The sequence below is a fragment of the Triturus cristatus genome, chromosome 3_2 (assembly GCF_964204655.1).
Source record: "Triturus cristatus chromosome 3_2, aTriCri1.1, whole genome shotgun sequence".
NCBI lineage: Eukaryota > Metazoa > Chordata > Amphibia > Caudata > Salamandridae > Triturus > Triturus cristatus.
The window spans coordinates 459431872-459456520 of NC_140584.1; the positions used below are offsets into that span (position 1 = coordinate 459431872).

Consider the following 24649-nt stretch of genomic DNA (forward strand, 5'->3'; position numbering starts at 1 on the left):
ATCAACCCGAGACTTTCAGGGTAGGAGCTGAGCGGAGCCCCCCATTAGTTTTGAAAATTTTGCGAGGATTCTTCAACCGGCACCAAAGTAATTCAAAAAAGAATTTTCAGATTTCCTATGGAAACACGGTCCTAACTATAACTATCTACTGGCGACCGCCAGTTGATAATATATATATGGGCAAATAACAATCTTAAGGCATCAATGAATATAATTAACATTCTCATCAAATATGCGGAAGTTGATAGGGACAGGATCCTTAAGGAAATTGACAAATTAATTTGTATCCTTGATACAAATGAACAGCAGGATCTAATTGCCAATGAACGAGCAGACATTTTGGGAAAGTTAAAGCAACACAAAAAAACTATCAAACTCCGCAAAGCGTTTAAATTTGCTCTGGATCGAGATGATTACGCAGCCGAGAGGGTTTTCACGTTTTCCCAAAAATAAGACAATATTAAAAGAAAAGCTTTAGTAACACAAACATAGACTATTACCCCTAGCGGAGAAGGACCCAGTACTACACTCACAGAGTCTGACACCAACTCCCTGACTAGTGGTGATTCTGATGAAGGCGGTGCTTCGCTTATGAACATACAAACAAAAACGGGTACGATCAATACCCTTGGTGAGGAGTTGAATTATTTAACCATGGACAGGCGAGCAACATTACGCTCCCGAAATCCCCAGAATCCATCAATCACAGCACCAGCCAATACCGGAGGGATAGGCGCCGGAAGTGGCTCAAACACATCAAACAGAGCAAGGGGTGCGCGATGTTGGAACCAAAAGGAAATCAGGACCAACACTATTATTAATCTTACCAACCTCACGCTCACCAAGGCAGAGAACCAATTGTTGGCTCTGGGCTTATCATTTTGTCCGGAATCTAACTTCTCATATACACTGTCCTGTATTGACATTTATAAATTCACAAGAAAGATTATTATTATTATTTGGAGTTTTATATCGCGCACGGTTACCCTTGAGCATCCCAGCGCTAACCATAGATCAGACCACCAACCAACGCATGACACCTAGACCGGGAACAGATGGGTTTTTAATAGTTTGCGAAAGCGCAGAGTATTGGTCTCTGCCCGCAACCTGAGTGGAAGCGAGTTCCAAGCGGAGGCCGTATTCACTGAGAACCTTTTCCCTCCTGTGCGGGCTCGCCTTACTCTAGAAGACTGGAGGAGAAATGTATGATCCGAGCGGAGAGCCCTTACTGCTTTATAGGGTTGGATCATGTTCCTCAGGATCGCTGGGCCCTTCCCCTGCAGACTCTTCTGTGCCATGCATAGTGCTTTGAAGGTTACTCTTTCCCGCACCGTGAGCCAGTGCTTGCGCCTTCAGTGCTGGTTTGGCGGACTGCCTTCTGGGAACATTGGTCAGCAGTCTGGCCGCTGCATTTTGCACCTGCTGCAACTTCTTAAATGTGGATTCCGGCGCGCCCAAGAAGAGTGCATTGCTGTAGTCCAGCCTTGAAATGATGAGCCCCTGTATAAGCAGCTTACGGGAGGTCTCAGGGAGGAGTGACAGAATCCTGCGGGCTGACCGGAACATACCAAAACATACACCGGCGATCTTTTTGGCGTGTGTTCTAAACGTCAGGTCCTGCTCCAGCCACACCCCCAGGCTCTTAATCTCCTTCTTCGGGCTGGAAGGGGCTCCCATGCAGTCAGGCCAACTACTGGGGGACAGGGAGAAGGAAGATTCACCTAAGATCATGAGCTCGGTCTTTGAACCGTTCAGTTTAAGGGATGAATTACACATCCACCCAAACACTTCCTCCAGGCAGGAATGAAGCACCGCTGGTTGCTTCTCTAACTGAGAAAGCCCCACCACCATCTGCGTATCATCCGCATAGCTGATGATGTTAAAGCCAAACGGAGACACCACATCCTCCAGGGGGGCCATATATACATTAAATAATGTAGGGCTCAACGACGAGCCCTGGGGAACCCCACACTGGAGGGCAAAGGGGGGAGACTTCTCATTTCCTTCCCAAACTTCAAATGACCGTCCTCCTAAAAAGGAGGCAAGCCATCCCAGAGCCATCCCTGTGACACCCAGCCCTTCCAGTCGCTGGAGTAGTACCTGATGATTCACGGTATCAAAAGCCGCACTCAGGTCCAGGAGGATCACTGCCACTGACCATCCTGAATCCAGAATGCATCTAGCTTCCTCCACCACGGCCAGAAGGGCAGTGTCTGTGCCCTGTCCAGGAGGGAATCCCGTCTGGGAATCCCGTAACCGGCCATTGGACTCCAAGAAATTCGAAAGTTGATAATTGACCAGTCTTTCAGCCACCTTGCTCACCCCTGGGAGCATGGAAATTGGCCTAAAATTAGCCAGGTCAGTGGGGTCAAGGCTCGGCTTCTTCAGGAGGGCCTTCACGACCGCTCCTTTCCATCCAGGTGGCACCACCCCCTGCGATAGAGACAGGTTAATCAACTCTGTCACTGGGGCCACAATGGTCGGCGCAACCTGTTTTAAATATCGCATCGGGACAGGGTCCTTGGGAGAGCCACTCTTCAGTTTCCCAAGCACACTCAACACTTCCTCCGCAGTCACAGGGCCAAAAAGGTCCAGCTCAGCTGCTCCTACCCTTTGCTGAGCAGTTGGCTCTGCCCCTGCAGTTGGCTGTGGGAGTGAGCATAAGATGGTCTCAATTTTGGAATTGAAGTAAGTAGCCAGCTCCAGACATTTCCCTTGGGGATTGTCATGAATAACCGGTGGGTCGGGGTTTTTTAGCAACTCTTTCATCACTTTAAAGGATTCTCTCGAGGAGCAAGTGGCTTTACAAATTCTTTCATCGAAGTATTTGATCTTAGCCTCCCTTATCGCATTCTTGTACGATCTCATGGCTGAGCGATAATTATTCCTACTTGTTATCCCCCAATCCTTCCTCCACCCCCGTTCCAGCCTTTTACAGCTCTTTCTCAGTGCCCTCAGCTCAGGAGAGTACCATGGGGCCGAGCCCGCTCTCTTATCCCTGATGAGCATCTTTTTCTTTGGAAGAATGGCATCTAAGGAGCTACTCAACCAGGTCTCCAGGCTGGCGTCCGCATCCACCGGGTCAGAGCCCCCTTGGGGGCATGTTGACTCCAAGTGGGTCACCCATTTATCCATAGGGAGCCTCGACCAAGCTCTATCTGTCCTAAACGTCCTAGGTGTGGGAAGATCCCAAACCACAGGGGCCCAGCTGACTAAGACCAAGAAATGGTCTGTCCACGGTAGGGCAAGGGGAGGTCGGGCGGTTAGTTGTTCCATATTTGAGAAAATTGGGTCTAACAGGTGACCCTTTTCATGGGTCGCACCTGAGTTAATACGTCTCATCTGCATAGCGCTCAGGTCACATTGCAAGTCAGAGGCCGGCAAGTCCCTTGAATCCTCAAAATGGAGGTTCAGATCTCCTAAAACGACAAAATTCATAGTAGAGGAAGCTAGGCAGGTAACAGATTCCATTAGTGAATCAATGAAACCGGCCACTGCCCCAGGGGGGCGATAGACAAGGAGACCTGAGATGGCGACCGTAGGGGACAGCCGGAGGGAGAATTGACAGCTTTTGCAGTCCTTAACCCCGGCCTCCTGCGCTTTACAACTGAGCGTATCCCTGTACAGAATAGCCATACCCCCTCCCCGCCCTATGGGTCTGTCAAGATGGAAAATCACAAATCCCGGCGGGAGGGCTCGGACCATATCTGGGCCGGATGTGGACGTGATCCATGTCTCCATTAAAAATAAGACGTCAAGATCGTGGTCCAAAATTAAAGAGTTAATTTCTGTGGAGTGACAGGGAAGTGACCTACAGTTCAACAGACCAAATTCCAACTTGTTTCTATCCTTAAGGTCCCCAAACCCTGGGCGACACACCTTACAACTTCCGAAAGGTTGCCCATCCTTTACAATGAACCCACATGTGTCCAATTTAGGGGGTCGTAATAACAGGAGATCAGTGTTGGCATACCTGATGCAGCTACACCGCGAAAATGTAACAACGGGCATAATGGCAGGCCCTGGGCCCGGACGGGCCCAGACGGGCTTTCCTCTGGCGCTCCTCCGGCGCGACGCTGCGCGCGACCATAGCCTACCCCTAAGTAGCGTATGGCAGGGGGCGTAATTCCGACCTAGAGCGCTGAGCCCGGAAGCGGCGTGGGAGCGCTTCCGACCCACACCCAAGATGGCGGTCGGGGGTAGGACGGCGAGAAAACACCAAAATGGTGAGTTCAGTGCAGTAGAGTTTTAAGTGCAGGCAGTGCGGTCGTTTTGGGGAGGCAGAAGGCGATAAAAATACAATTTACAACACTTTTAAAAACACAAAAATTCAGCAATCAATATTCAGCTAAAAGACTAAACGATGATAGCCACAAGCAGTGTTACGTTTCTAGAGGCCGCGTTGATGTAACAGTCCTATCTATTGACCAGCCAGTCACCAACTAGGCCCCTAAATAGAGTTTGCCAGGGGGGGCGTAATTCCGACCTAGAGCGCTGAGCCCGGAAGCGACGTGGGAGCGCTTCCGACCCACACCCAAGATGGCGGTCGGGGGTAGGACGGCGAGAAAACACCAAAATGGTGAGTTCAGTGCAGTAGAGTTTTAAGTGCAGGCAGTGCTGTCGTTTTGGGGAGGCAGAAGGCGATAAAAATACAATTTACAACACTTTTAAAAACACAAAAATTCAGCAATCAATATTCAGCTAAAAGACTAAACGATAATAGCCACAAGCAGTGTTACGTTTCGAGAGGCCGCGTTGATGTAACAGTCCTATCTATTAAACTCAAGGAATTTTCCCAACTCAACAAACCTGCCAACACCACCGACCAGACGAGTGTTACGGATGATATTCTTCAAGCTAGAGGCTTGGATGCACTAAGAGACTTACAGTTGTTGGCTAATGAAAATTTGAATATCTCTATTTCTGACTCAGATCCTTTGTCTATTGAGGGAATCAATACTGGTTTGGCAGCTGCCAGCCCTTTTCGTCCTCCCTCTTCATTTTGCCCTGTGATGCCGAAAGATGCTGTTGACACCTTCAGCGAAATGGTAATTAAAGATCTAAAGAAACTAAATTTTAAAATCAACTCACAGAAACGTAAACAAAGTTATTGTGTTAAGTTATTGGGCTTTAGTAAAGAAACAGCGTGATAAAAATGACGTTGTTGTGATGGGTGCTGATAACGGCGGTAATATTGTGCTATGGCCTAAAAGTGACTACCTTGCAGAGGCTGATAGTCTTCTTCCTAATCTTAACTGTTATTCCGAAGTTAGCAAAGACTATTTAGTCCAGGTGAAAATGACTGTGATTAAGGAGTTACAGCAATGGAAGAGACAGGGACTGTTCTCTAAAAATGAATTTCTTTTTAAAAGAACTAACTTTCCCACCACTGCGACCCTGTACTTTATTCCTTAAGTCCACAAAGTAATTTCCTCTGTACCTGGCAGACCCATCACTACAGCTAGAAATAATCTTTTAGAGGCAATGTCCAAATATATTGATTACTTTCTTCAGCCCCACATGACATCTCTACCATCTTGCATAAGGGACACGGGTGATTTCTTGAAAACAATTGCATGATGTAACATGGCATTCTGGTTATGTTTTAATTACCCTTGATATAACCTTACTTTACACCAGTATTGTACATACACAGGGGTTGGAAGCAGTCAAATACTTCCTAAATATGGGTGCCATCATTCTACATGATCATAATTGTATGTTGCTCCAAATGATCAACCTGTGTCTAAACAACAATCTATTTTTATTTAACAAAACTTTATACAAACAACTAAGAGGAGTTGCTATGGGGGCTTGCTTTTCTCCCACCTATGCCTGCCTTTTGGTAGGCTGGTGGGAGGAACACATCCTCAAGGTAACCCATAAACTTGCTTGGGACACCCACATCAAATATTATGGAAGATATATTGATGATATCTTCATCATCTGGGATGGCTCTGTATCTGAAGCCTCCGACTTTGTTGATTCTATCAACAATAACAACATGAATCTTACATTTACTGCCACTCTGAGTACCGAGAGAGTGGAGTTTTTGGATGTGGAGGTTTACATGCGGGAGGACAAAATTGAGACCAAACTTCATAGAAAGTCCACCGCTGGTAATTCAACACTTCATGCTACCAGTGCCCATCCACCTCATCACATTCACAGTATACCGTATAGTGAATTTTTGCGGTTATGACGCATATGCAGTCGTGAATCTGATTTGGCACACTGTCAAACTGAGGCACTTAACCGTTTTTTGTCCCGAGGCTATAAATCGTCTAATTTACAGATAGCTTTTGAAAAAGCCAATTGCCGCCCCAGTAAGTTGTGTTTAATAACTAGGAAAGAACAGGATACCAATCTCACGAATTAGACCGCTGTAATAGAAAAACAACCTATTAGACTTATTACTACATTTTGCAAACAAGATGAGACCATTCGGAAAATGGCCCATTGTCCTCACTGATTTAACTTTACATTTTCTGTTACCAGATCTCCCTTCTATAACTATTAGAAGGGCCCCCTCCATGAGGGATGCGCTGGTCAAATCCAGTCCTGAACTTACAGTTCACACCACCTGGTTATCTAAATTTGGCTTTTCTTAAATGTGCTTCCTGCCAGGCATGCAGGTTTGGAATTAATGTATCCGATTACTACACAGTATTTTGTGACATTCCGATTCAAATCAAAGTACATTATACATGCCGAACAAAGCTTGTGTTATATGTACTTGAATGCACGTGCCATCTTAAATACATTTGTAGTACTAAATTACCTGTTTTCAATCGGATTTTACAACATCTCCGTGCTATCATTAATTCTGATCCAAACTACCCTGTTGCCCGTCATTTTAAAGCTATTCATGCCAATCGAGTCAGTGACTTAAAATATCTTTTTAGCGGGGCAGTCCCTCCTTCTATTCGGGGAGGCAATAGGGAAAGAAAGTTACGGCAATTGGAGACTACATTCATTTTATCATGGGTACTAGAATGCCCAATGGCCTCAATACCAGTGAGGACCTCCATAACTTTCTGTAATATGAATACCATAAAGGCCTCTATGTATGATTTGTTACACTATTTCTATTTGTGGATCATCCAATGTTTGCACTATGTTTAGCACTTTAGTACCTTGCGGGGTCAAATTGTTTACATCTATATAGATATGCTGTGTTTATCTATTATATTACACCTTTTTGTCTCATTTTACATGAATTGCCTGTTTTGATGTAATAACGTACTGTGTCTATTAAGATTTACTTCAATTTAAGCACTTGCACTTTAGTGGCTAATTGTGACAAACTTCAGCCATATTTTGCATTTTGCCTTTCCTCCATTTTTTTGTGTGTGTTTTTAACATTCTTATTGTGGGGTTGTTTTTTTTTGTATGCACTTTAAGGCACTAACATTTGTCTTCACTTGGTTTAAAGGGATCTTCCATCATTTTGGAGTCTGTTTTTTTTTTTACAAAAAATTATTGAATTTTATATTGAATACATTTGTGATGCCAATCGTTTTATTGATTAGTTCCTGGGTTTAGGCACTTGCCAGTATTGATTAACCCACTAGTGGTATATTTCGTATTGTTTACATTTTTTAGATACAATATCTTGACTTATGACCCTACATCTAATTGTGGAAATATAGAATTATTTTGGCATATTTATTCCTATGTATTTAATTGATTTGATTTTCCAATGTTGTCTGTTTGACATTTATCTATTTTATTGTTAAAATCATGAAGTTTACATGGTCCCACCAAACATTGTTGACATATTTTGTTCTCCAGGTCATACCTTCCTTTTAAAGTATTTCTTCTATGTCCATTCTTCACTATTACCAATCAGTTTTCTGATTGGACACACTGTATTAAAAAAGTGGTGGTCCGGCACCAGCGCGTCAAGTGAACAAGATCACGAAGGCGATCGAAACGCGTCCACTTGTCTGCTTAATTTATGGAGCAATAAACCTTACGTTGTGTCCATAAACCCGCCTATCTGGATTTTTGTTGAAGTGGTTGCCTGTTTCGAGGTCTGGACCTGCTGTTTTCTTCCTCCTTGTATTTGGAAGATCAGGACTGTTGATTTAAGTGTGTGTGTGTGTGTATATATATATATATATATATATATATATATGTACACACACACACTCTCTCTCTCTCTCTCTCTCTCTCTCTCTCTCTCTCTCTCTCTCTCTCTCTCTCTCTCTCTCTCTCTCTCTCTCTCTCTCTCTCTCTCTCTCTCTCTCTCTCTCTCTCTCTCTCTCTCTCTCTCTCTCTCTCTCTCTCTCTCTCTCTCTCTCTCTCTCTCTCTCTCTCTCTCTCTCTCTCTCTCCCCCCCCCCCTCTCTCTCTCCCCCCTCCCCTTCCCCCTCTCTCATTCAGGTGGAAAGCAGCTCCTGTATGAAGCACTCTCAACACCAGCCACACTCTAGATCTGCTCACCTTAAATGTCTGCTTTTCTATCAAAGTTTTTAAGCATAGGATTAGCACAGTCCCATCCATGCCGAGATAGAGAGGGACCAAGGGGCATATGTATCAAACCATTTTGTATTCGCAAATGCTGCGATTCTCAAAAAGACAGCATTTACGAATACAAAATCGCAAAACACGATGTATGAGCCATTTTCGCAGCGCATTATTAAGGAATCGCTAATTTTGCGATTCCTTAATTTTGAGTAAGCATTTAAGGATTCCTTAAATGCTATGTAACAAGCACCCAAATTGTGCGATTTCTCCTTAAGAAATCGCAAATTACCACCAACTTCAAGTTGGTGGTAATTTGCGATTTCTTTGAAAAATGCACTTTTTGGCTTTTTTCAAAGTGCCATGTGGCGCACATATATGCACTTAGGGCATGTATGTGCGCCATATGCGCACACATGCTCATTTCAGGGTTGCATCAGGGTGCCCTTGAGAATGACTTCCTATTCATTCCTAAGGACCTCCTGGCCCATAGGAATGAATGGGAAGGTATTCCTTAATTGCGATTTTGCAATTTGCTAATCGCAAATAAGGAATAACAAGAAATCGCAATATATTTGCGAATTTTTAAATACATCCCGTTTTGCGATTCTCAAATAGCGATTCTCAAAAAATCGCTATTTGAGAATCGCAATAAAGGATTTTGATACATATGCCCCAAAGTCTTTTACCATTTCTACAGCAAAGTCTTTACGAATAAGTCTTCAAGCATAGGACTAGCGCAGTGCTATCCACAGTGGCTTTTGTCATTTTACAGCACGGCTGTAGGTAGAGGACCATGTTTTAGGAAAAGCGTTTTTGACTTGCCTATATCATTGGCGCCGTTTGACAAATCTTCATGAACTTTGTGAAGGGGGGGGGGGGGGGGGGGGGAGTGAGTTTCCGATGTTAATTCCGATAGAGATTTTAGACTTGACTACAGCCCGACCCCCTGGACAGAATTACACCAAATGTAGCAGAAAGGTAACTCCAGAAAGTGTGCTTTTTGTTATTTGGTGTGAATCCTTTCAGTAGTTTTCAAGATACTAAAGGAAATTAAGATTTGTATATCTGGGTGGAGCCTAAGCACTGATCTCATGGTGGGATTTGATTGGCATCTTGGGACCAATATACATGATAGCACCCACAATGCGTTGTAATGAATGGCAGGTTGTGAGGGTCCCAAAAGAACGTATAAAGGGTGACAACAGATTTTAGTTGCACTATAAATAATTTAATGACTGTACCATAATAATTTTAGGAATTGTGGCGTGTTCTAAGGTGATTTTACCCTGTGAAAAATCCTTTTGTTATGGTTTTCTCATAGAGGTTATGGAAGGTGCTCCAGAAGCTAAAATGAGAGCTTATTTTCTGTAAATTCACACTACCTTTCGTATCCATATGAGAATGAAGTCTGACATTCTCAGTAATCATGTACGCCCAACAGGAGATGCCGGTCAGTTGATCCCCTTGTGTTCTACTGCAGCCTCCCAGAGTGTTCTAAAGAACAACTAGAGCGCTGACAGTCTTATTAAAGACAAAGGCACACCTGAAGCCATGTTGATTGAATCAAACTGGTAAAACTAAAAACATGTAATTTGAAAGGAACAAAATGAGGGGGCTCAGTTTGTCATAGAAATTATGGTTAGTGCTGTAGAAAGAAAAATTAGCACACATTTTAAGTGAGTTCATTAATATCTTCCTCTTCTGTTTCATTAAAACATTCAGACTTGCAAATTGAAACGTGCACTTTGAGCACCAGCTGTAGACTGCCAGTTAACTCCCTTGTGATCGGCAGCTTTACTACTGTGTTCTAATGAACAACTAGAGTGCTAACATTCTGAATTTATGCCAAGTGTGGCACATCTGAACGCCGTCTTGATGGAATCGAAGTGGAAACTGAAAAGAATTTTTTACCCAGATAAAGAGCCCAAATATAGCTCAGATATCACCTTGATGTAGCCCAAATATAGCCCTATGACGGAAGTGTGCAAGACTCTAAATTATTTTGTATTTTTGCAGTTTTATATAGCGCAGACTTGCCCGAAGGTATTAAAGTGCTTCACATGAGCATCATTTACATTGCACAAGGACACATTCATTTTGGTTTAATGCATGAGGACATTAAGTGATTTGACCAGAATCACAGTATAGCGAGCTTACGCTGAAACTTGAACCTGGTTCCCCATTTGCAAAGTCTGCAGCTCTGGCTGTAACACCACATTCTCTTCCTTAAGTGTAACATGTAATCAAGTGTTCAACTGTATAAAAAAATGATTAAGATGGAAAATTATTTAAAAGTGCTTTGTCTCTATATGAGAACTCAGAAAATATGTCCTCATTTTATGTGTTTAGAGCACTAACCAAAATTTCTGTGGGAATAAGACCCTCTCATTGAGAAGAGTGCAGAGGCAACACGTTGACCATACTGGGCAGGCTGGAGGGGCTGAAGCCGCAAAAAGGACTATGGAGGGCAGGGGAAAAGGGGCAGGGGCAACAAACCAATCATGCAGGACAGGCAAGAGAGGCTGTGGCAATATAAAAGACCATTGAGGGCAGAAGGATGAGGGAGTGGCAGTACAACCATATATGCCAGCAGGCCATATTCAGGCAGGAGATTCCCGATGCTTTTAAGCCCAAAAGGGCTTCATTTTATCTGTCACATGCTTAAAATCAATCTCCTCTTTTTCAATGTAAGTCAATGGGCAAAATCAATTCCCCAAGGTTTCTTTTTCAAAGTCTCCCTCTTCCTAAGTTCAAAATGTTGGAAAGTAAGGTACATTGGAAAACGGAAGTTAGGAGGGTTGATGTAGGGACATAGACATGACAGAGGACAGGAGGGAGATGGGCAGGTGCACGAAACTGACCTTACAGGGCAGGCAACAGGGATTGCAGCAGCAAAATACACCACACAGGCAAAGCGGAACGGCAGTGCAGAACAACAAACCATACAAATAGGGAGGGGACAGGGCCAGCACATGGACAAGAGAGAGCTGCAGGGAAAGAGGCAGGGAAGAAAGCTGAACATACCGGACAGACAGGAGGGACAGTTGCAGCATAACGGACCATGGAGGGAGGAGGCAGGGGCACAACAAGGTACCAGACAAGGCAAGAGGGAGGGGAAAGGGGTCTGCACATAGAAAACTGGGCAGGGCAGGAGCAGCAAGCTGACCATGGATGTCACGTGGGATGGGCACTGGAAGCACTATACACCATGGAGGGAAACAGTTAGACTATAATGGCATACACACAGACAACAGAGGGCAGGTGGGAGGGGGTCAGGGGCAGCAAACTGACCACACAGGGCAGGTGGGAGGGGCTGGAGCAGCACAAAAGACCATGTATGTCAAGCGGGAGGGTCAGTAACAGCACAACAAACATGGTGGGCAAGAGGGAGGTACTCACACACTCACTTATACAGCCACTCACACACTCACCTATACAGCCACTCAGACATCCGCTTACACACAGCTACACAGTCACAGAGCCACTCACATAATATATGTTCAAAATAGTATCATTCATTAGTAGAACACAAAGTATAGTATTTAACTTTTGAAGTACCTTAGTATATATGTTTAACCCCTATAAACCTTTAGAAAACACTCACGGGATGATGTCATCAGTGAAGTCACTGACCATGTCATGAGGGATGTCATATGTGAGCTCATAAGAAGTGCATTGTCAGGGTGTAAGTTATAGTTAGCTCAGGTAACTATAACTGCTGAATTTCACTGGTTTTGTATGATTGAAATCTGAGCCTAATTATAACGTCCCTGTAACCTTTGTGTTTTTTTCAGTGAATATATATTTATATATATTCACGTGAACACACAGGTTCTACTTACCTTAGTTATATTTACAGTGTGTGGTAATGGGGCATGCGTTATAAAGGCTGCGTGGGAAAGACATGCATTAAAAAGACGTACAACCCCAAGAAGTAGCTCACAGAAGGCTTACAGGCTCATTCTACCAGAGTCAAAGCTACTACCACTGCATTGGCATACAGAGGGCCTGTCTTGGACATTTGTTAGGTGGTTATGTGAGCATCAGTTCATACTACTGTATTGATGGTCAGGTCCATCCAGTTCACAAGTCCACCACCTTGGGTGGTACTGCTATGGTATCAAGTCCCGAGGTGAGAAACCTGCCATTAGAAGCATCCATTAGAAGAACAAGTTACTTACCGTTGGTAATGATCTTTCTGGCAATTACTCTATCCAACCACAGATACCTCACCGACCCTCTCACCTAACCTTTCTGTAAACTGGGACTCTTTTTCGATCTAAAAAGGTCCCAATTTAGAGACTTGCACACTGGTCATGCCAATCTCCCTATAGGCTGTCCATTGGAGGCCATGGACAGCTAAAGAAAGCAACTGACGATGGCACGCATGGGTGGCTCTTACAAGCTGCCCCACTCTTCACTTCTGGAGGCAGAACGGTGTCTGTGCGGAGCTCCATGGCGCCACTTACCAGTGCCTAGGAGTACTGCTTTAAGGCTTCAGAATCCAGTCTGACGCTTGGGGAATATTCACAAGGTGAGGGATGTGTAGTTAGTAAGAGTATCAACCAGATTGTTATCAAAGGTAAGTAAACTGTTAACAGCAAACTATTGCATCAGTTTTCTTTGATAGTAGGACAACCATCTATATTCATTTAATTTGCTTTCTGCATCATACTATGATTACTACTAGCTTTGAGGTCAAAAAGCTAAGTTTTCATTTCTTTTTTAATCCAATGTTATTAAATGGTCTATGGCGGGTTTACATTTTTGTAAATTCTGTCTCTTATGGTGCAAAGTTATGTTTTCAGTTCTTCTTGTTATGGTTTTTATTACCAGAATGTTTTGAAATGTAATCTGTCAAGTTGTTTAGTTTTCTCCATTGCATCATTATAAGTTCTCCACACTCTGTTCTCAATCAATCAATCACATAATTTGTAAAGCGCACTACATACCCGAAAGGGTTTCAAGGCGGTGGGGGGGAGGGGGGGGGGGGGGGGGGATGCTGTTGCTATTAGTCGAAGAGCCAGTTCTTGAGTTGTCTCCTGAAGGTCAGCAGGTCTTTGGTTTGTCGCAGGTAGAGGGGGGGGGGGGGTGTTCCAGGTCCTGGCGGCGCGATGGGAGAAGGATCTGCCTCCGGAAGTAGTTCTCCGGATGCGTGGGACCGTAGCCAGGGTGTGGTCAGCGGAGCGGAGTATCCTGTTGGGTACGTAGAAGGAGAGTCTGCTGTTGAGAGCCTTGTGAGCGTGGATCAGGAGCTTGAAGGAGATTCCTTTGTCGACGGGGAGCCAGTGCAGGTTCCTCAGGTGGGGGGTGATGTGATCGTGGCGTGGGACATCGAGGATCAGGTGTGCAGAGGCGTTCTGGATTCTCTGTAGTCTGTTGATGAGCTTGGACGAGGCTCAGGCGTTGAGGGCGTTTCCGTAGTCGAGTCTGCTGCTGACTAGGGCCTGGGTGACTGTTTTCCTTGTGTTTGTCGGGATCCATCTGTAGATCTTGCGGAGCATGCGGAGGGTGTTAAAAAAAGTGGAGGAGACTGCGTTGACTTGTTTGGTCATGGAGAGTTTCGAGTCGAGGATGACTCCCAGGTTACGTGCGTGGTCGGTGGGGGCCGGGAGGGACCCCAGTGACGTGGCCACCAAGAGTCGTCCCATGCGGAGGGGTTGGACCTGAGGATGAGGATTTCCGTCTTATCTGTGTTCAGTTTGAGGCGGCTGTCCTCCATCCAGTCTGCGACTGCCTTCATTCCCTGGTGGAGGTTGGATTTGGCGGTGAGGGGGTCTTTGGTGAGTGAGAGGATCAGCTGAGTGTCGTCAGCGTAGGAGATTATGTTGAGCCGTGCTGTCGGGCCATGCGTGCTAGTGGTGCCATGTAGACGTTGAACAGCGTCGGGCTGAGGGAAGATCCTTGGGGGACGCCGCAGATGATCTCGGAGGCATCGGATCGAAATGGGGGAGGCGGACTCTTTGAGTTCTGCCGGAGAGGAAGGAGGTGGTCCAGTCCAGGGCCTTGTCACGGATGCCTGCGTCGTGGAGGTGCGTGCGTAGTGTGCGGGGCAGACGGTGTCGAAGGCGGCGGAGAGGTCCAGGAGGATGAGGGCCGCCGTCTCGCCGTTGTCTAGCAGGATCCTGATGTCGTCTGTGGTGGCGATGAGGGCGGTCTCGGTGCTGAGGTTGCTGCGGAATCCTGATTGGGAAGGGTCCAGGATGTTGTTGTCTTCGAGGTGACGGGTGAGCTGGGTGTTAACTATCTTCTCGATGACCTTTGCTGGGAACGGAAGCAGGGAGATGGGTCGGAAGTTCTTGAGGTCGCTTGGATCCGCCTTGGGTTTCTTCAGTAGGGCGTTGATCTCTGCGTGCTTCCAGTTCTCAGGGAAGGTAGCGGTCTCGAAGGAGAGGTTGATGATGTTGTGCAGGTGGGGTGCGATGGAATTGTTGGCTTTGTTGAAGATGTGGTGCGGGAGAGGGTCGGACGGGGATCCGGAGTGTATTGTTCCCATGGTCTTGATTGTGTCCTGGATGCTCACGTTGGCCCAGGTTGTCAGGGTGTCGTGGGCGGTGGGGTGCGGTGGGTTTGGTGCGGCGCGGTCGGCAGGGGTCGTCCAGGGTCTGAAGCTGTTATGGATGTCGGTGATTTTCCGGTGAAAGAAGGTGGCGAGGGAGTCGCACAGGGCTTGCGATGGTGTGATGTCGTTGGCGTGGGAGCTGGGGTTGGAGAGTTCCTTCACGATGGTGAAGAGCTCCTTGCTGTTGTGTGCGTTGTTGTCAAGGCGGTCTGTGAAGGAGGTCCTTTTGGCGGTCCTGATGAGGTGGTGGTGGTTGCGCATGGCGTCTTTGTGGGCAGTGCGACTGTCTGGCGTCTTGTTGCTGTGCCATATGTTTTCCAGTTTCCGGCAGGTGCGTTTTGAGTCGGAGTTTCGGGGTGAACAAGCTGACTCTTCTGCTGGTGTCTCTGCTGGTAGGATTTTTCAGGGGGCGACGGTGTTGGAGCAGTCGTTCATCCTGAACGTATTGTGGTTCATTTAACTAGACAATGGCTTAGAATCTGTGTTCGCAAGGGAATTTGTTTCCAAATCATCTTATGAGTCACCAACTTGTAGTCTCCACAACTCTTTTTAAACAGCTTGTTAACTAGAGTACGTAATTAATAAAGAGCTATGTTTTGATGGTCATAAATGCAGAGATTCTGAAACCCTACCACCTAGCATGAGGAACTGTGTACTGCTTGGTAAATTTATCAAGTTTGAGAATGTAGGCGGTTGGTGGCATGGACACGAAGAAGCTACTTGACAGTAATGCTATTTCTTGTTGATATCTGCACCACAGAGATTTCAAATTGTTTTACATCCCAACCCTGTGCCTCCCTGGTTGATAGTGTGTTCTTCAGAAACTGGTGTATTGAACTGCAACTTTTCTGTAGAGTAGACATTTTGTTATTTAGACTTTTTGTAATGTAACTTGTAGTACTATGAGATGTCATATAGATCTGAATTAAAAATGCCTGTGTGTGATTTCATTTCTTCTAGCTGCACCTCCAATGAGTCCAGCTTCTGGTAAAGTCGGTGGAAAAGTTAAATTATCGATCTCCTATAGAAATGGAACCCTGTTCATTATGGTGATGCACATTAAAGATCTGGTGAGTGTAACAATGGTTGATTTTAAAGTAACGGGCTGCTGTCATGGAAACAAGGTAGAGCTGAACATAGTTTTAACATATTTTACTTGTATGTCCATCCCACCCCTTCCTTTAAGGAGGACTGCATATAGGGGACTTTCAAGAATTACAAGTTAGTTACTAAGAGAAGCACTGCCCACACCTATGTCATACCCCCTAACACAATTGCCGGCGTCACCCCTTAATTCCTTCAGAGTGACCCCCACAAATGCAGTTGATTACTGGAAAGGCTCTCTTAAATCTCCTCAACAGAATGTCACTGACTTTGCTTGGTGTGCTTTGACCTACAGCACACCATCAAAACCTGCTATCTTTGTAGTTGTACTCTTGAGCATGTGTCCTTAAGGATCACATCCACCTGTGCCCATGCCAACATTTCTCTAATGAAAGGAAACCACATTTATGAATGAAGCACCCTTTTCTTAGTATCTGCATCTGGGAGACTTATTATGGGCAAAGTGTCAGCTTGTGGAAAGTGTGAGCTACACTAGCATTACTGGGTCAACAATAAAGAGGGCCTACGGCCTAATATGGAATCTTTGTCTACAATGTCCACGAAGCAAAACACTGGGTACACACCTGTGATAGACTAGCTTATCATATTTTCCCTGAAGGGCTGTATTTACCTAAATTACAGGTGATGAATCCCATGCTTTTGCACGGGCCTATATTCAAGAGTGAAACACTCAAAGGCAGTACACCACTCCACAATGAAAAGCTTTAAGTTGTTTTTATTAAATGCCACCCTTATCGCTGGCTGGGCCCAATCTACCACCTGAGACATCTTAGGATCTTCTCTGATGTAAAGATTGTGAAGTCTGCTTGTTTTGAACTGGCTAGTTTCACCTCTCCAAAAAGGTGTAACTTCACAGTAATGGTCAAAGTCAAAGAAAGCTTTATTCGATTGATTCAATAAACAATCATAAAAGCACACAATTAGAAATACATTAGACATTTCATACATTAAAGTTCATATCAAATATTACATAAACTCCAATTAAAAAAAGTTAACAGTATTAAACTTACAGAAGCCATCATCTTATTAAAAACAATCAGGTAAGCATGTGTTTCCTTTGCTCAAAACTTTTTTCAGAAAAATTGCTATCCTAAAAGAACTATTCTCATTTTCCAGGAAAGTAGGACGACATTGGCGGAGCCCATACTGTTTTAAAATGGGTACTAGAAACATGCTCCTTACAACAGAGTAAAATTTGCAAAAAAGAGTAACATGAATCGTAGATTGAGGGGGAAGTATTATCACAAGGGCAAGGCTGGAGGTCTTGAGACCATTCGTTCATAGTGGGAAAAGTAACTAGTCAATGAAAGACCCCCAACCTAAATCGAGTTGATAAAAACCTGTCGTATGACACAGGAACAAAGGTTAAATAGGGTTGAATATTAAAAGTAATTAAAACCATCTGGTTATGCAGGACTGTGGGTTTTAAGATCTCAGAGGACATTCTAAGGGTATCTAGCAGCAGAATACCATCTTTTCTTAATTCCTTCCTTGAAATTGCCCCTAGAGTAATAGGATTGGTAAAATACTCTAAATGGCCAAGATCTTTATAATGGTCTTGCTTGTCCTGCTAGAGTTAGCATCCGATACTTCCACGAATGTGTAATAGATGTAAATAGCTGCCCTGTCTCCTTCCAACACTGACATGTCCTACTGATGAGGGACTTAAAAACAATACAAGCCCTAGGTTACATATTGATCAGAAGAACAACTGTTGGGAATGGCGTTGAATGTTAACAGGATGGAAGTCACACAGAGATTAGTCTACTGTGATTGGAATGTAACACAGCAGGTCTGTGTCCAGCCATGTTTGGTGCTGTGAAATGCACTCTTGAGGAAATTGTTGCCCTTAACATAATGACCTCCAGAGTTATGCTATGGTGACAACATTTCAAGCATTCATCTCCTTCCACGCTGAGGGATTTAATAAAGGGTCTGATGGAGCAGTCACATCTTTGGTCTTTGTTGTTGATGCCTCAAGAACAGACCCCCAAGTCCCAAAGTCTCTGGTTTTGTAGCTTTGCTTGAATTCAGCCTTGCTGGGCTTTTTACTCCGATGCTCGTCCTGATGATGACTAGCTCACTGAGCACTCCATTGGGCCTGGAGAGTCCATAGGTTTGTCGGCTACACCAGTCATTCTAGCAGGTTAATCAGATACTGTGTTCAGTGCTGCAAAAGAATAAGGTCTTGTGGGGGGACCAACTTTTGAGAATTTAGGTTTGCAGTTCCCTGGTTCAGTACATCAAGTTGTGTATGAACCTGAAGATTAAACAATTATCATCTTAGAGAACAGGTGTTCAGACACTTTTTCTGCTCTCCAGTGTAGGCCAGAGGTTAGCCATCTCCCTATAGTGAGATCATATGCAATTGACCCTTGAAAAACTTTATAAAGATCTTTTTGTTGGTCAGTGAGCATGACCTTTCTGATTTCCCATAATCTGTGGTTTCTGAAAGACCTGCTTAACAACATAAACATCATGGAACTAAACATCCTACTCATGGCTGTAATTACAGCTCTTCTCTCTTTGTAAATCACAAGTATTTTGTTTTACGGAAAGGAAACTGCAGGCTTGTCAGCTAGTTCTTCATACTTTTTAATTATGAGAATGGCTTCTGTCTTCAAACGTATCCTTGAAAGCAGCCCGCTTAGGCTTTTCAGTGTAAGGCAGCATGCTGATCTATCTTCCATGAGAACATAACTACATTATGGGTTATTAGCACCCGGTTACAGAAATGAGGATGCTAAATCTAAACTAATTCATTTCAACATCTATCTGAAAGAAACACATAGTGATAGATTCCTTACCTTAGAATTTCTCCCAGGCGTCAGACTGGATCCGGAAGGTTTTCTTCGGCAGTACCCTTGCGCGTCCGTAGGTGGCGTCGTGCGGCTCCGCATCCATCGTTGGCGTCGTGGTCGCTGAGATGACGTCGCGGGTGCTACTTAGATACCGCCCACGCGTGCTGACATCAGTTCTTTCTTTTTCCGCGCCAACAAGCGCAGATCCGGGAAGAGCAGGTATCCTCAGTCAATTTTTGACTGACTTTTTGAGGCCCTTTTGTCTCAAATTTTCATTGAGTCTTCGACTCTTGGTGCAGTTAGGATGCCCGGTTTTAAGTCCTGCAAGGACTGTCACCGCATGATGTCGGTGACAGACCCACACCGAGTGGGTCTTTTCTGCCTGGGGCGCGACCACGACCCCAAGTTGAGCCCCGACTGCCGGGCCATGGCGCTGAAGTCTGTGCGGGAGCGGTCCCGAAAGCTGCTGGAGAACCGGCAGTCATCACCATCGATCTTCGGGATCCAAGTCTTCGCACTCTGGGTTAGGTAAGGCAAAGCACAAGAAGTCGAAGAAACGTCATCGTTCTCCAACTTCCCCTCGCCAGTCGCGACTGAGGGTGCAGGTGGTGCCTCCCCCGCGGCTCTGGCCGAGCCTGTCGAGTCGCCGCCGGCCTACCCGCCCTTCCCGGTCCGTCGGCTACTCCAGCCCAAATACAGGAATTCCCGACGGCCATGGCTCGCCTCTTTGGGCCGTCTGGTCCCGCTGGTGTGCCTTCGGGCCTCGCGGTCATGACTGGGGGTCTTCAAAATTCATCACCGGTGGCTCCGGCGTCGCAGCCGGCTCCGACCTCCGCGCCGCAAGACTCCCCCTGGTTCCAGGCCTGGATCCCGGTCGACTCCGGTTGACCTTATAACACCTCCACCGACGTCGACCCCACCGGCACCACTTCCGACGTCGCCAACTCCTCCGGACAACGTCGACCCCGGTTTCAGCCCTGAAGTGGACGTGGCGACGGTCCGGCGTCGATCGATGCCATTCTCGACGTTGCTTGGGGATTTCTATCCCCATGTCCCTGCTCCTTATTTTAGGCCTGTTGACCAGCCTGAGGAGGAAGGGGAGAACTGGGAGGGGTCTGAGGACCCTCTCGCAGCTGATTGAGAGTATGAACAGGACTGGGCAGAGGAGTTGGGGGCAGCCATTGGTCTGGATACCTCACCAGACCTTGGCATGCTGTCTCCTCCTACCGTGGCTACGGAGGAGAATGCTAGTTATGCTGTGGTGTTGCGTAGGGCGGCCGAGGCCCTACGGATTGGGCAGAGGAGTTGGGGGAAGCCAGTGGTATGGATACCTCACCAGACCTTGGCATGCTGTCTCCTCCTACCATGGCTACGTAGGAGGGTGCTAGCCGAGGCCCTACACCTAATGCTCCCTACTGTGGCTGTCAGGACTAACTTCCTGACAGAAGTGCTTCAGCCAGCAGCTACTTCTGCGTAGCCGCTGCTTCCCTTCAATGAAGCACTTTCTGACGTTCTTTTGGGCACCTGGTCCAGGCCCACCACAGGGGCTCCTGTGGATAGGAACGTGGCCCGACGCCATAGCCCGGCTCCGGGTGATCCCATATTCCTCTCCCAACACCCCACCCCTGAGAGCTAGGTTTTCCAAGCCTCTGCTTCCCCAACCGCCTTCCCTTCTGCACCACCGGATAGGGAATCCAAGAAACTGGATCAGTTCGGAAAGAAGATTTGTTCTTCTGCCAGTTCTGCGCTGCGGTCCGTGAACACCGCATGCTTCTTGGGCCGTTATTCCCACTCTCTGTGGGATACGGTGGCGCAAGTGCTGCCTCAGTGTCCGGAGGCGGCCCGGACAGCTCTCTCCCATGCTGTTGCAGAGGGGAGAGACGCAGCTAAGTTAATGATTTGTTGTGGCCTAGACACTGCCGACTCACTGGGCAGATCGATTGCAACAACGGTGGTGATCCAACGCCACGCCTGGTTGAGGACAACTGGATTTTCGGGGGATGTCCAAAGCACACTTATGGACATGCTTTTTGATGGCCGTCGCCTCTTCGGCGACAAAGGAGACAGGGCGCTGGAGCGGTTTAAGGACTCACGGGCTACGGCCAAGTCCTTGGGACTCTTTGCAGTCCGCCCTCCTCCGCCTACTGCTTTTCGCTCCTTTCGTGGCACCGGAAGGGGCGTCTAGCAGCGTTGGCAACTGAGCCACAAGCCTGCGCAGCAACAATCCCAGCTAGGATGCGGGTTCCGCCGTGGCGGACTAAGGGGCCAGCGGGCGGGTCAGTCCACATCCACCCTGGCCACCACTGCCTCCAAACCTTCCTAGTCCAAACTTTCAGGCCCATCAAACGCCAGTGGGCGGCAGGCTTCGCCATCCCCTCCCCCACTGGTGCACCATCACATCTGACCGGTGGGTTTTAGAGATAGTCCGAAGGGGCTACTCCCTCCCCTTCAAGACTACTCCTCCAGCCCTGCCACCTCGGTACCACCGCATGTCCGGGGATCACTTGGTGCTTCAGCAGGAAGTTGCGGCCCTCTTAGCCAAGGGGGCCATTGAGCGCATTCCGACGCCAGAAGTAGGTTGTGGTTGTTATTCCCACTACTTTCTGGTGCCAAAGAAGGACAAGGGCCTGCGTCCTAGCTTGGACCTCCGGAACGTCAATCGCTTCCTCCGCAAAGAGAAGTTAAGATGCTCACTTTGGATCAGGTCTGCTCTTGATCCCCAAGACTGCATGGTAGCACTGGACTTGCAGGATGCTTACTTCCACATCCCAATCCTGCCGGCCCACCGACTCTACCTGCGGCTCACGGTAGGCCACGAGCACTTTCACTTCACCATGCTCCCTTTTGGCCTTACCAGCGCCCCTCGGGTGTTCCCGAAAGTGATGGTGGTGGTCACAGCTCATCTGCGCAAATCAGGGGTTTCAGCCTTCCCCTATTTCGACGAAATAGGGGAAAGCAAAAAGAACTAATGAACTGGAACGGCATGGTGAGCAATCCAGCCCGAACTGCCAAGCCATGTCTTCCCTGGACCGGTCCTAGGATGCTTCTTTCCAGTCCAGGGAGGACCTGGCTTGGCAGTTCAGGCTGGACTGTTCCCATGAAGCACAGGGTCAAGGCTGATTTGCATATGGCTGGGTACAAACTGGAACGGCATGGTGAGCAAAAAAACGATGGATTTAGGCCCAGATCTCTGTACTGGGGTGAATGTATGACATTGTTCTGCATTCTGTCCATCAACTGTTGTTTTTGCATTTTTCACCCCGAGTGGGAAGGGTATGCCCAGACGTGGGTCCCGTGCTCTCCATGCCACTGGAATCAAGCTATCCTGGCTAAAGAGGGGTGAAACCCCGAAACCGGTCCTAGGATGCTTGTTTCCAGTCCAGGGAGGACCTCGCTTGGCAGTTCGGGTTGGACTGTACCCACAAGGCACAGGGTCAAGACTGATTTGCATATGGCTGGGTTCAAACTGGAACGGCATGGTGAGCAAAAAAACGATGGATTTAGGCCCAGATCTCTGTACTGGGGTGAATGTATGACATTGTTCTGCATTCTGTCCAACTGTTGTTTTTGTGGTTGTTGAAGGCGGGCTTGCTTTAGACAGTCGTCTCCCACCTCCAGACTACGGATGCCCTCCTGCATTTTTGCTGGGGTTCTCCATCAACGTGCCGAAGTCGCACCTGATTCCCTCTCAGAAGCTCTTCTTCATTGGAGCGGTTCTGGACACGGTGCAGTTTCGGGTCTATCCTCCCGAACGACGAGTCTGGGATAGTCGGGCTTGGATTCTGATCTTACAGCCCTTGTCCTGTGTTTCGGTCAGGGTGACCCTGAGGCTGCTGGGCCTCATGGCCTCCTGCATCCTGCTGATCGATCATGCCAGATGGCATATGCAGGCTCTGCAGTGGGACCTGAAGTTCCAGTGGCCAACCGGAGTTTACTGTGGTGATGGGTGCATCCATCCTGGGATGGGGCGGCCACATGGGAGAGGCGGAGATCAGAGGCCTCTGGTCTCCGGTGAAGTCCAAGCTCCATATCAACCTTCTGGAGTTTCAGGCGATCCGACTTGCACTGAAGGCATTCCTTCCGTCTGTCAAGGGGAGAGTAGTGCAGGTGTTTACAGACAACACCACCGCCATGTGGTACTGCAACAAGCAAGGCGGGGTGGGGTCGTGGACTCTGTCAGGAGGCTCTGCGCCTCTGGACATGGCTGGAACATCAGGGAGTTTTCCTGGTGGTTCAACATCTGACAGGTTCACTGAACGCCAGGGGGACGAACTCAGCCACAGGTGCATGATGGATCACGAGTGGCGTCTTCACTCAAAGGTGGTGCAAGGTCTCTTTCAGCAGTGGGGAGAGCCTTGGTTAGGTCATCAGTTCTGTTCATTGGAATTTCCAAGGTGGCACTGGCTCGCGAGTTGCGGTCTGTTGTACGCTTTTCCGCCTATACCACTTCTGGCCAGAGTGCTGAAGAAAATCAGGCGCCACCGGGCCCAAGTCATCCTTGTGGCTCTGGACTGGGCTCGAAGAGTATGGTATCCCGAGCTACTCAGTATGAGCATCGATCCTCCGATCAGACTGCCTCTTCTGGAGGATCTTCTGTCGCAGCAGCAGGGGTTGGTCCTCCACCCGAACCTGTCCAGCCTCCACCTCTTTGTGTGTTGATTCCTTGCCTTCTGAAATTTGTGATGTCATTCTGGCAGCCAGGTGTCCCGCCACTAAAGTGGTATACGCCTGCAGGTGGAACAAATTTGTGGCATGGTGCACAGCAAAGGCTGTGGATCCCCTTTCTGCCCCTTTTTCAGAGGTCCTTTTGTTCCTTCTTTTTTTGGCCCGGCAGGACTCTGCTCTGGGCACTATCAAGGTTATCTTTCTGCCATTTCGACTTTCCTCAGGCGCCCTGATCAGCCCTCTCTTTTCAAGTCCCTGGTTGTAAATAGATTTCTCAAAGGCATTACACACCTTTTCCCTCCTATTCCGTTTGTGATGTCACAGTGGGACTTGAATCTGGTTTTTACTTATCTCATGTGTGCTCCTTTCGAGCCCCTTCAAAACTTTCCTCTTCGTCTCTTGACCTTGAAGACTTCCTTCCTGGTTGCCATCACCTCCGCTAGGCAAGTGAGTGAGCTCCAGGCTCTTTCTTGTAAACCTCCTTTTCTGTTGGTCCATCCGGACAAGGTTGTGCTCAGGCCCCGTCTTTCCTTTATGCCAAAGGTTGTTATGGCCTTTCACATTACCTTGCCCACCTTCTTTCTGCATCCTTTCAGAGAGGAAGAGAGGCTCCACCGTCTAGACCCAAAACATGCGCTTCCATTTTATCTTAACCGCTCACAATAGTTCCGGGTGGATGACCAACTCTTTGTTGGCTATGTTGGCACCAAGAAAGGTCGGGCAGTACACAAGAGGACTATCTCCCGCTGGGTTGTCTTGTGTATCAAAGCCTTTTATTCTATGGCTAAAAAGGAGCCTCCGTGGGGCTGCGTGCTCATTCCACTAGAGCCACTGCAGCCACTACTGCATTGGGACGTGGTGTCCCCCTGCAAGATACCTGCCAGGCAGCCACATGGGCCTCAATGCACACATTTACTAAGCATTATTGCCTGGACAGCCAAGTCCTGAGAGACGGTTTCTTTGGCCGTCTGTTCTCCGGGACTTCCTAGTGTGATCTTGGTTTGCAGACCCACCACCGGGGTTGG

The 24649-nt window shown here is 47.2% G+C and overlaps 1 protein-coding gene across 4 annotated transcripts in view; it reads left to right on the top strand.

Annotated features, from left to right (window-relative positions):
• The window catches only part of PIK3C2A (phosphatidylinositol-4-phosphate 3-kinase catalytic subunit type 2 alpha), a 780848-nt gene that overhangs the window by 697007 nt on the left and 59192 nt on the right, over positions 1 to 24649 (top strand). For all 4 annotated transcript variants that reach the window (XM_085648082.1, XM_085648085.1, XM_085648083.1 and 1 more), the window contains one exon: positions 15994 to 16103. In XM_085648082.1, coding sequence (XP_085504208.1) covers positions 15994 to 16103 — 110 coding nt within the window. The remainder of the gene's footprint in view (positions 1 to 15993; positions 16104 to 24649) is intronic.